At 43.3% G+C, this 14828-nt stretch overlaps 1 protein-coding gene across 1 annotated transcript; it reads right to left on the bottom strand.

Moving 5' to 3' along the window:
- Positions 1–12086: 12086 nt before the first annotated feature.
- LOC124044314 (complement C1q-like protein 2) lies at positions 12087–13864 on the bottom strand. Its single transcript, XM_046363975.1, has one exon. The coding sequence runs from the start codon at positions 13755–13757 to the stop codon at positions 13092–13094; it is 666 nt and encodes a 221-aa protein (XP_046219931.1). The 5' UTR covers positions 13758–13864; the 3' UTR covers positions 12087–13091.
- Positions 13865–14828: the final 964 nt, after the last annotated feature.

A 14828-nucleotide genomic window follows, 5' to 3' on the forward strand; every position in this document is an offset into this window, starting at 1 on the left:
CAGGGGGGAGTAGAATGTTGGGCTGCGAAGCATAGAGTCCTTAGGGTCTGGCCCCCATGTTGTATCAGAGTCCTGGTATGTGGTATGAATATCCATGGTATATGCGGAAATTAAGAACTTGAGGCTTTAAGGGCACTCCTTTTATTGTTGGACCAGTCCTTTGGGTATCAGGATGTGGTTAACACAGCCGCGTACTTAGTTTTCTTCTGGGGATGACCCTTCTGAGGATGTACCTTCTGGGGATGACCCTTCTGAGGATGTACCTTCTGAGGATGACCCTTCTGGGGATGACCCTTCTGAGGATGACCCTTCTGGGGATGACCCTTCTGAGGATAACCCTTCTGAGGATGTACCTTCTGAGGATGACCCTTCTGAGGATGTACCTTCTGGGGATGACATTCTGGGGATGACCCTTCTGGGGATGACCCGTCTGGGGGTTTACCTTCTGGGGATGACCCTTCTGAGGATGTACCTTCTGAGGATGACCCTTCTGAGGATGACCCTTCTGAGGATGACCCTTCTGGGGATGACCCTTCTGAGGATGTACCTTCTGGGGATGACCCTTCTGGGGATGACCCTTCTGAGGATGTACCTTCTGGGGATGTACCTTCTTGGGGCTTCTTTGAATCATCATCCTCAGGATTCGCATATATAATGCATATTATATTATATTACACGAACAATGCTCTGCCGCTGTTGGCTCTGTACAAAAAGAACGTCCAACAACTCTAACATTTTCAATTCCATTAAATCCCAACTTTCAAAAGGAATAAGCAAGCTCAACCTAAAACCCCTAACCCTCCATCACGAATGTTTTGGTTGCGGGTTTCCTCGTTGCTGATATTGAACTCCACACATCCACATGGAAGTCCATTCTTTCTTTGTATTTTCACCCTATGAAATACTCTTCCTGAGGAGTCAGGGGCACCTTCCCAACGGGTCTCGTAGCCTGTGAACACGCTATACCCCTTGGTGATAAGTCTCAGTTCGGGACACACCACCTTGCGAAAAACCATCCAGTCTTCAAGCCCGTAGTCCACCCCTAAAGTCTGGTCTGTATATTATTCTCCTTCGGCTACCGTATAAAGGTTCACTCTACAGGCCGGGTAATCAAACAGATACCCCCATTACTGTCCATGAGACATCAGCACTTGATCTTTCAGCGCAGTTGCAGGCGGTATCTGGGTTCTATACACACTTAGCAACCACTTTTTTGGCGCATCGTCTATTGTGCCTTTATACTTGGTCCTTTCTTTATGTTTCAGCCGCGGTCCTGCTTCCGTTGTTACGGTCATCACAGCTTTGCCACTGATCACAAAATCCATGTTTATTTTTTAAATCATGTTTACTGTTCTGGGGCCGCATGTCTTGTTCTGGGCTTTATTTATAATGCGTCTGCCACACCCAATACCCCGGACATTCCTGTTTCAACAACAGCAACAGCAGTAAGGTTAATAAAACAGGGGGGGTGGTGGGGCCATACTCTTTGAAATGTGCAAACACATCCCTCCCCAGTTCAAAGAGGTCCCTAGACATCAATCATCATGACAACTTCAAAGGAATAGATACAATGTATGCATAAATTAGCACACCCTCTAACGCGTGAGAACAGGAACAGGATGCCCATATATGGGCATAAGCACGCGATGAGTTCCCGCCAGGATGTCCTGCCCGGATGCCCAAATATGGGCATGCACACGTCATCCGGACATAGGGTCATAAATCAGGGTCATAAATCACGTGTACTGTCTACTTTATTCTCTCTTACCCTAACCACCATGCTACCATACTACCCTAACCACCATATCACCATACCACCCTAACCGCCATACCACCCTAACCACCATACTACCATACTACCCTAACCACCATATCACCATACCACCCTAACCACCATGCTACCATACTACCCTAACCACCATATCACCATACCACCCTAACCACCATGCTACCATACTACCCTAACCACCATGCTACAATACTACCCTAACCACCATGCTACCATACTACTATACTACCCTAACCACCATGCTACCATACTACCCTAACCACCATGCTACCATACTACCCTAACCACCATACTACTATACTACCCTAACCACCATATCACCATACCACCCTAACCGCCATATCACCATACCACCCTAACCACCATGCTACCATACTACCCTAACCACCATGCTACAATACTACCCTAATCACCATACTACCCTAATCACCATACTACCCTAACCGCCATACTACCCTAACCACCATGCTACCATACTACCCTAACCACCATGCTACCATACTACCCTAACCACCATGCTACCATACTACCCTAACCACCATGCTACCATACTACCCTAACCACCATACTACCATACTACCATACTACCCTAACCACCATACTACCATGCTACCATACCACCCTAACCACCATGCTACCATACTACCCTAACCACCATATCACCATACTACCATACTACCCTAACCACCATATCACCATACCACCCTAACCGCCATACCACCCTAACCACCATGCTACCATACTACCCTAACCACCATATCACCATACTACCCTAACCGCCATACCACCCTAACCACCATGCTACCATACTACCCTAACCACCATACTACTATACCACCCTAACCACCATGCTACCATACTACCATAACCACCATGCTACCATACTACCATAATACCCTAACCACCATACTACCATACTACCCTAACCACCATACTACCCTAACCACCATACTACCCTAACCACCATGCTACCATACTACCCTAACCACCATGCTACCTTACTACCCTAACCACCATATCACCTTACTACCCTAACCGCCATACCACCCTAACCACCATACTACCATACTACCCTAACCACCATACTACCATACTACCCTAACCGCCATACCACCCTAACCACCCTGCTACCATACTACCCTAACCACCATACTACCATACTACTATACTACCCTAACCACCATACTACCATACTACTATACTACCCTAACCGCCATACTACCCTAACTACTATACAACCATACTACTATACTACCCTAACCACCATACTACCATACTACCCTAACCACCATACCACTATACTACCCTAACCACCATATCACCTTACTACCCTAACCACCATACTACCCAAACCACCATACTACCATACTACCCTAACCACCATACTACCCTAACCACCATATTACCATACTACCCTAACCACCATACTAACATACTACCCTAACCACCATGCCACTATACTACCCTAACCACCATGCTACCATTCTACCCTAACCACCATGCTACCATACTACCCTAACCACCATATTACCATATTGCTATACTACCCTAACCACCATACGACCATACTACCATACTACCCTAAACACCATACTACCATACTACCCTAACCACCATACTACCCTAACCACCATACTACCCTAACCACCATACTACCTTAACCACCATACTACCCTAACCACCATACTACTATACTACCCTAACCACCATACTACCCTAACCACCATACTACCATACTACCATACTACTATACTACCATACTACCCTAACCACCATACTACCCTAACCACCATACTACCCTAACCACCATACTACCCTAACAACCATACTACTATACTACCCTAACCACCATACTACCCTAACCACCATACTACCATACTACCCTAACCACCATACTACCCTAACCACCATACCACTATACTACCCTAACCACCATACTACCATACTACTATACTACCATACTACCCTAACCACCATACCACCATACTACCCCAACCACTATACTACTATACTACCCTAACCACCATACCGCTATACTGCTATAATCACCATACTACCATACTGCTATACTACCATACTACTATACTACCCTAACCACCATACTACCCTAACCACCATACCACTATACTACCCTAACCACCATACTACCATACTACTATACTACCATACTACCCTAACCACCATGCTACCATACCACCCTAACCACCATGCTACCATACTACCCTAACCACCATATCACCATACCACCCTAACCACCATGCTACCATACTACCCTAACCACCATATCACCATACCACCCTAACCGCCATACCACCCTAACCACCATGCTACCATACTACCCTAACCACCATATCACCATACTACCCTAACCGCCATACCACCCTAACCACCATGCTACCATACTACCCTAACCACCATACTACTATACCACCCTAACCACCATGCTACCATACTACCCTAACCACCATGCTACCTTACTACCCTAACCACCATGCTACCATACTACCCTAACCACCATTCTACCATACTACCATACTACCCTAACCACCATACTACCATACTACCCTAACCACCATATCACCTTACTACACTAACGACCATGCTACCATACTACCCTAACCACCATACTACTATACGACCCTAACCACCATACTACCATACTACCCTAACCACCATGCTTCCATACTACCCTGACCACCATACTACCATACTACTATACTACCCTAACCACCATACTACCCTAACCACCATGCTACCATACTACCCTAACCACCATGCTACCTTACTACCCTAACCACCATATCACTTTACTACCCTAACCGCCATAACCCTAACCACCATACTACCATACTACCCTAACCACCATACTACCATACTACCACACTACCCTAACCGCCATACCACCCTAACCACCCTGCTACCATACTACCCTAACCACCATACTACCATACTACTATACTACCCTAACCACCATACTACCATACTACTATACTACCCTAACCGCCATACTACCCTAACTACTATACAACCATACTACTATACTACCCTAACCACCATACTACCATACTACCCTAACCACCATACCACTATACTACCCTAACCACCATATCACCTTACTACCCTAACCACCATACTACCCAAACCACCATACTACCATACTACCCTAATAACCATACTACCCTAACCACCATACTACCATACTACCCTAACCACCATACTAACATACTACCCTAACCACCATGCTACCATACTACCCTAACCACCATATTACCATATTGCTATACTATCCTAACCACCATACGACCATACTACCATACTACACCAAACACCATACTACCATACTACCCTAACCACCATACAACCCTAACCACCATACTACCCTAACCACCATACTACCCTAACCACCATACTACTATACTACCCTAACCACCATACTACCCTAACCACCATACTACTATACTACCCTAACCACCATACTACCCTAACCACCATACCACTATACTACCCTAACCACCCTACTACCATACTACCATACTACCCTAACCACCATACTACCCTAACCACCATACTACCCTAACCACCATACTACCCTAACCACCATACTACTATACTACCCTAACCACCATACTACCCTAACCACCATACTACCCTAACCACCATACCACTATACTACCCTAACCACCATACTACCATACTACTATACTACCATACTACCCTAACCACCATACCACCATACTACCCCAACCACTATACTACTATACTACCCTAACCACCATACCGCTATACTGCTATAACCACCATACTACCATACTGCTATACTACCATACTACTATACTACCCTAACCCCCATACTACCCTAACCACCATACTACCATACTACCCTAACCACCATACTACCCTAACCACCATACCACTATACTACCCTAACCACCATACTACCATACTACTATACTACCATACTACCCTAACCACCATGCTACCATACTACCCTAACCACCATGCTACCATACTACCCTAACCACCATACTACCATACTACCATACTACCCTAACCACCATACTACCATGCTACCATACCACCCTAACCACCATGCTACCATACTACCCTAACCACCATATCACCATACTACCATACTACCCTAACCACCATATCACCATACCACCCTAACCGCCATACCACCCTAACCACCATGCTACCATACTACCCTAACCACCATATCACCATACTACCCTAACCGCCATACCACCCTAACCACCATGCTACCATACTACCCTAACCACCATGCTACCTTACTACCCTAACCACCATGCTACCATACTACCCTAACCACCATGCTACCATACTACCATACTACCCTAACCACCATACTACCATACTACCCTAACCACCATATCACCTTACTACCCTAACGACCATGCTACCATACTACCCTAACCACCATACTACCATACTACCATTCTACCCTAACCACCATGCTACCATACTACCCTAACCACCATACTACCCTAACCACCATATTACTATACTACCCTAACCACCATACTACCCTAACCACCATACTACCCTAACCACCATACTACCCTAACCACCATACCACTATACTACCCTAACCACCATACTACCCTAACCACCATACTACCCTAACCAACATACTACCCTAACCACCATACTACCCTAACCACCATACTACTATACTACCCTAACCACCATACCACTATACTACCCTAACCACCATATCACCTTAATACCCTAACCACCATACTACCCAAACCACCATACTACCATACTACCCTAACCACCATACTAACATACTACCCTAACCACCATGCCACTATACTACCCTAACCACCATGCTACCATTCTACCCTAACCACCATGCTACCATACCACCCTAACCACCATATTACCATACTGCTATACTACCCTAACCACCATACGACCATACTACCATACTACCCTAACCACCATACTACCATACTACCCTAACCACCATACTACCCTAACCACCATTCTACCCTAACCACCATACTACCCTAACCGCCATACTACCCTAACCACCAAACCACTATACTACCCTAACCACCATACTACCATACTACCATACTACCATACTACCCTAACCACCATACTACCCTAACCACCATACTACCCTAACCACCATACTACCCTAACCACCATACTACCCTAACCACCATACTACCCTAACCACCATACTACTATACTACCCTAACCACCATACTACCATACTACCCTAACCACCATACCACTATACTACCCTAACCACCATATCACCTTAATACCCTAACCACCATACTACCCAAACCACCATACTACCATACTACCCTAACCACCATACTACCCTAACCACCATACTACCATACTACCCTAACCACCATACTAACATACTACCCTAACCACCATGCCACTATACTACCCTAACCACCATGCTACCATTCTACCCTAACCACCATGCTACCATACCACCCTAACCACCATATTACCATACTGCTATACTACCCTAACCACCATACGACCATACTACCATACTACCCTAACCACCATACTACCATACTACCCTAACCACCATACTACCCTAACCACCATTCTACCCTAACCACCATACTACCCTAACCGCCATACTACTATACTACCCTAACCACCATACTACCCTAACCACCATACTATCATACTACCCTAACCACCATACTACCCTAACCACCAAACCACTATACTACCCTAACCACCATACTACCATACTACCATACTACTATACTACCATACTACCCTAACCACCATACTACCCTAACCAACATACTACCCTAACCACCATACTACCCTAACCACCATACTACCCTAACCACCATACTACTATACTACCCTAACCACCATACTACCCTAACCACCATACTACCATACTACCCTAACCACCATACCACTATACTACCCTAACCACCATACTACCATACTACTATACTACCATACTACCCTAACCACCATACCACCATACTACCCCAACCACTATACTACTATACTACCCTAACCACCATACCGCTATACTGCTATAACCACCATACTACCATACTGCTATATTACCATACTACTATACTACCCTAACCCCCATACTACCCTAACCACCATACTACCATACTACCATACCACCATGCCACCATACTACCATACTACCCTAAACACCATACTACTATACTACCATACTACCCTACTACCCTAACCACCATACTACCATACTACCCTAACCACCATACTACTATACTACCATACTACTATACTACCCTAACCACCATATGACTATACTACCATACTACCCTAACCACCATACTACCATACTACTATACTACCATACTACCACACTGCTATACTACCCTAACCACCATACTACTATACTACCATACTACTGTACTACCCTAATCAACATACTACAATACTACCCTAACCACCATACTACCATTCTACCCTAACCACCATACTACCATACTACCATACTACTATACTACCCTAACCACCATACTACCATTCTACCCTAACCACCATACTACCATACTACCATACTACTATACTACCCTAACCACCATGCTATCCTAACCACCATACTACTATAATACCCTAGCCACCATACTACCATACTACCATACTGCCCTAACCACCATACTACCCTAACCACCATACTACTATACTAACCTAAACACCATACTACCATACTACTATACTACCCAAACCACCATACTACCATACTACTATACTACCCTAACCACCATACTACTATACTGCCCTAACCACCATACTACCATACTACTATACTGCCCTAACCACCATACCACTATACTACCCTAACCACCATAGTACTATACTACCCTAACCACCATACCACTATACTACCCTAACCACCATACTACCATACTACCCTAACCACCATACTACCATACTACCCTAACCACCATACTACTATACTACCCTAACCACCATACTACCATACTACTATACTACCCTAACCACTATACTACTATACTACCCTAACCACCATACTACTATACTACCATACTACCCTAACCACCATACTACTATACTACCCTAACCACCATACTACCATACTACTATACTACCCTAACCACCATACTACTATACTGCCCTAACCACCATACTACCATACTACTATACTACCCTAACCACTATACTACTATACTACCCTAACCACCCTAACCACCATACTACCATACTACTATACTGCCCTAACCACCATACTACCATACTACTATACTGCCCTAACCACCATACTACCATACTACCATACTACCCTAACCACCATACCACTATACTACCCTAACCACCATAGTACTATACTACCCTAACCACCATACTACCATACTACCCTAACCACCATACTACTATACTACCCTAACCACCATACTACCATACTACTATACTACCCTAACCACTATACTACTATACTACCCTAACCACCCTAACCACCATACTACCATACTACTATACTGCCCGTACCACCATACTACCATACTATTATACTACCCTAACCACCATACTACCATACTACTATACTGCCCTAACCACCATACTACCATACTACTATACTGCCCTAACCACCACACTACCATACTACCATACTACTATACTACCCTAACCACCATACTACCATACTACTATACTACCCTAACCACCATACCACTATACTACCCTAACCACCATAGTACTATACTACCCTAACCACCATACCACTATACTACCCTAACCACCATACTACCATACTACTATACTACCCTAACCACCATACCACTATACTACCCTAACCACCATACTACTATACTACCCTAACCACCATACCACTATACTACCCAAACCACCATACTACCATACTACTATACTACCCTAACCACCATACCACTATACTACCCTAACCACCATACTACCATACTACCCTAACCACCATACTACCCTAACCACCATACTACTATACTACCCTAACCACCATACTACCCTAACCACCATACTACCCTAACCACCATACTACTATACTACCCTAACCACCATACTACCATACTACCCTAACCACCATACTACCATACTACTATACTACCCTAACCACCATACCACTATACTACCCTAACCACCATACTACCATACTACCCTAACCACCACACTACCATACTACCCTAACCACCATACTACTATACTACCCTAACCACCAAACTACCATACTACTATACTACCCTAACCACCATACCACTATACTACCCTAACCACCATACTACTATACTACCCTAACCACCATACCACTATACTACCCTAACCACTATACTACCATACTACTATAATACCCTAACCACCATACCACTATACTACCATACTACTATACTACCCTAACCACTATACTACCCTAACCACCATACCACCATACTACTATACTACCCTAACCACCATACCACTATACTACCCTAACCACTATACTACCCTAACCACCATACTACTATAATACCCTAACCACCATACCACTATACTACCCTAACCACTATACTACCATACTACTATACTACCCTAACCACTATACTACCCTAACCACCATACCACCATACTACTATACTACCCTAACCACCATACCACTATACTACCCTAACCACTATACTACCCTAACCACCATACTACCATACATTTACATTTAAGTCATTTAGCAGACGCTCTTATCCAGAGCTTGGTGCATTCACCTAACAATAGTGCATCTAAACTTATACCCTACCTAGGTATTCCTTAAAGAGGTATTTCAGGTGTCTCCGGAAGGTGGTGATTGACTCCGCTGTCCTGGCGTCGTGACCACCATAGGGCAGCGAACAGTTTTGACTGGGCTGAGCGGGAGCTGTACTTCCTCAGTGGTAGGGAGGCCAGGCCAGAGGTGGATGAACAGTGCCCTTGTTTGGGTGTAGGGCCTGATCAGAGCCTGGAGGTACTGAGGTGCCGTTCCCCTCACAGCTCTGTAGGCAAGCACCATGGTCTTGTAGCGGATGCCCACCATACCACCATACTACCATTATACCCTAACCACCATACTGCTATACTACCCTAGCCACCATACTACCATACTACTATACTACTACTATCTCCCACCATATTCACCATTTCTCAACCCCGTTGAAGTGTTGTTTTGGTGGCGGCATGGTGGCGGAAGCTGTATGATGTCAAACCCCATGAACATGTGGCCCTTCTCCAGGCCATGGAGGAGGCCTGTGGTTCCAGCAGAGTCCTGTCAGGGGTGGATGTGTCATTCCAGAAGATATTTCCCCCGCTGTCGAGCCAAGGACCAGAACAAAAACAACAGACATGACTCATTTTGTTTTCGCAATGGAGTAGTTTTTTTTCTGGACTTATGATTTTGATGTAACTGTTTTGACAGTTTATTTGATCTTACATACAATACAGTAGTACAAATAGGCATCTGTTTCTTCATTTGAATATGCAAATGATTTTTACTGTATGTTTGCATTTTTACAGTATGTGTGCTGTTTGACATCTATTGAGTCATATTGAAATATAAAACTTACATTTGTGTTCCTTTCTTGTTTTCAGTACACACCAACTAAATACAGTAAAACAACCAAATCTTCATCTTTACACTGAAATTGTAGTGTTTTGTACATGTCACATTTGATCTCGTTTGTCACCGAGTTGGATTCATTCGATGTTTCGGCGTGTCATAAAGCAGCGTTTCATTTCGAGCTGAAAGTGAATGATTTCGATTGCTGTGTTTAATTTTGCAAGACATCTGTGGGGTTTGTGGGAAATTGTCTAAACTGTTTTTGGGGATTTGAATGTTTAGTTTAGATAACCTGAAATGTAGTGTCAGCCAACGTGTGTTAATTAACTGTGAAAAACTGGAATCAGGCAGAAATTATTTCCATCTATTTTTTTTTATGGGATGTTGGCTATCAACAACAAGGCAACTCCTATGACTAACTGGGAATGGGACGCAAGCGTAGGATTGATCACCCTGTCGCTGGCCGCCTTTGGGGAGGGTGTATAGTGTGAAAGGCCGAAACACCCTAGGAACCAAAGGTACACTACTGACGATGCGCTCCCCAAATTTCACCAGGCTCACTGTTCATTAACTCTTGGAAGTGCTTGCACAAAGGATAGTAACATCTGTACTCTTGGAAGTGCTTGCACAAAGGATAGTAACATCTGTACTCTTGGAAGTGCTTGCACAAAGGATAGTAACATCTGTACTCTTGGAAGTGCTTGCACAAAGGATAGTAACATCTGTACTCTTGGAATCATCTCTTTTTTTAAAAGACTTTATTGCTTTTCAACAATGGTGATAAACAAGAGTGTAGCAACATCAACACACAGTAATCACATCACAAACAAAAGAAGATAATAGATGATCACTCAACCTACAAAATAGAGACCAGCGCTAAACTACCAATGTATTTTACCAACAATGTCAGCCTGAATACATCAAAAAAGGATATATAGATGGTTATATTGAATACACTATGATGGATATATAGACTACATGATGATGGATTAGATGGTTATATTGAATACACTATGATGGATATATAGACTACATGATGATGGATTAGATGGTTATATTGAATACACTATGATGGATATATAGACTACATGATGATGGATTAGATGGTTATATTGAATACACTATGATGGATATATAGACTACATGATGATGGATTAGATGGTTATATTGAATACACTATGATGGATATATAGACTACATGATGATGGATTAGATGGTTATATTGAATACACTATGATGGATATATAGACTACATGATGATGGATTAGATGGTTGTATTGAATACACTATGATGGATATATAGACTACATGATGATGGATTAGATGGTTATATTGAATACACTATGATGGATATATAGACTACATGATGATGGATTAGATGGTTATATTGAATACACTATGATGGATATATAGACTACATGATGATGGATTAGATGGTTATATTGAATACACTATGATGGATATATAGACTACATGATGATGGATTAGATGGTTGTATTGAATACACTATGATGGATATATAGACTACATGATGATGGATTAGATGGTTATATTGAATACACTATGATGGATATATAGACTACATGATGATGGATTAGATGGTTATATTGAATACACTATGATGGATATATAGATTACATTATGAATTAGGATACAGGAGTTACAGTATGTGAGAAAGATTAGCTGTTCACAATAATAACATCACCAAAAGTAGAAAGCAGAGGACGGCGCTACCAACGTATTTCGTCACACTTGTTTGAGCAGGAACCCATTGAAGGTGGTGTGGTTTACAGAGTCCCACACGTGAGTGTTAGCCATTAGGCGTATGAACACTTGGTCTCCCACCTCCAGCTGTAGAGTGACTGCATTAGCCCCGTTGTCAGCTCCATCACCACTAGACTGGTGATCAGAGGAAGTGACCATGCGCTGTCCATTTTTGAACAAGGAAATGTATTTAGTCTGACTTCCTCCGGCATGGTAGAAGAAACTGAAGTAGTAGACCCCTGCAATAGGGGCAGCAAATATCCCTGTACTTGGATTGTAGGCACTGCCGATGTTAGTGATGACATTTTTGAAGATCAGGGTAGTGTCATGGTCGATTGGCCCGGTGTGCCCATTCCCGCCCAGGGCAGCCGAAAAGAACACCTTCCTCCTCTCGTTATTTTTCAGTTCCTCAAGTTGATTCTCGCTAACTTTGAGCTGGGTTTCCATGACTTCCAGTTTTTCCACCGTGGTTCGCAGTTTCTCCTCCATGACACCGAAGTCTTTCAGCAGCTTGCACATGTCAGGGTAGCACGAGCCTTGTGATGTCTGGCATTCTTTATCTTCATTTTCAGTCTTTTTGGTCTCTTGTTGAGCCGCAGACAGCCAGCAGCAGCACAGCGAAACCAACAGAAATGCAGCAGTGTTCATTTCTCCCTGTATTTAGGAACCTGTGTTGATTCTGGAGTTTTCTGTTCCTGTTTTTATACAGCTAGGATGTAGATGCTGTTTCAGACACTCCTTGTACGTTCCATTTATTTCGCAATTCTTTATCGCTAGTGTTGCGAAATGTGGGAAAATAAATATTTGGACAGTGTTTGTCTCCAGTGTCTCCAGTCGCTTAAGTAAGAGAACAATAAACCTTATGTAACATTTACCTTGTCTTCTCTTGAGATTAAAGTATCTTGCTGAAAAATATGAATTTCCATTATGTTTGTTGTTCAAATTATGTATTTTATTGAAACAAAAAAGTTCAGTAAGTAGCCTTGATAATAATTTATATCTAAAATTTCTAACCAAATAAATTGTGTGATGGGCACTTTTTCAAATGAAAAAATTGGTCTTTAAAGGGGGAATGTCACACTGGGGGGGGGGGGGATCTGGGCTTGTTTTCATCATGTCTGAGGCGTTTCTATGACAGTGAGATGTGTTTCGCACATATTTTCCCAGGAGGGAGTCAGGTCAGGGCTTATAGCGCTGAACGATACACCCTATGACAGCTTCTGGTGTATTGATGGGGGGGGGTTAACCTATAGTCCTGCTTCGTGGCACATCTCCAAGGCTCTGTTTTATAGTGAGTGAGGACTGCACAACGCATCACCGGGGGCAAACTACCTGCCCTCCAGGACACCTACACCACCCGTTGTTACAGGAAGGCCATAAAGATCATCAAGGACATCAACCACCCGAACCACTGCCTGTTCACCCCGCTATCATCCAGAAGGCGAGGTCAGTACAGGTGCATCAAAGCTGGGACCGAGAGACTGAAAAACAGCTTCTATCTCAAGGCCATCAGACTGTTAAATAGCCACCACTAACATTGAGTGGCTGCTGCCAACACACAGTCATTGACACTGACCCAACTCCAGCCATTTTAATAATGGGAATTGATGGGAAATGATGTAAATATATCACTAGCCACTTTAAACAATGCTACCTTATATAATGTTACTTACCCTACATTATTCATCTCATATGCATATGTATATACTGTACTCTACA

This window comes from Oncorhynchus gorbuscha, linkage group LG09 (genome assembly GCF_021184085.1).
Source record: "Oncorhynchus gorbuscha isolate QuinsamMale2020 ecotype Even-year linkage group LG09, OgorEven_v1.0, whole genome shotgun sequence".
NCBI lineage: Eukaryota > Metazoa > Chordata > Actinopteri > Salmoniformes > Salmonidae > Oncorhynchus > Oncorhynchus gorbuscha.

What these genes read in the sequence shown, in the direction of transcription:
- LOC124044314 (XM_046363975.1), bottom strand. Translation starts at nt 13,757, where the DNA reads ATGAACACTGCTGCATTTCTGTTGGTTTCGCTGTGCTGCTGCTGGCTG.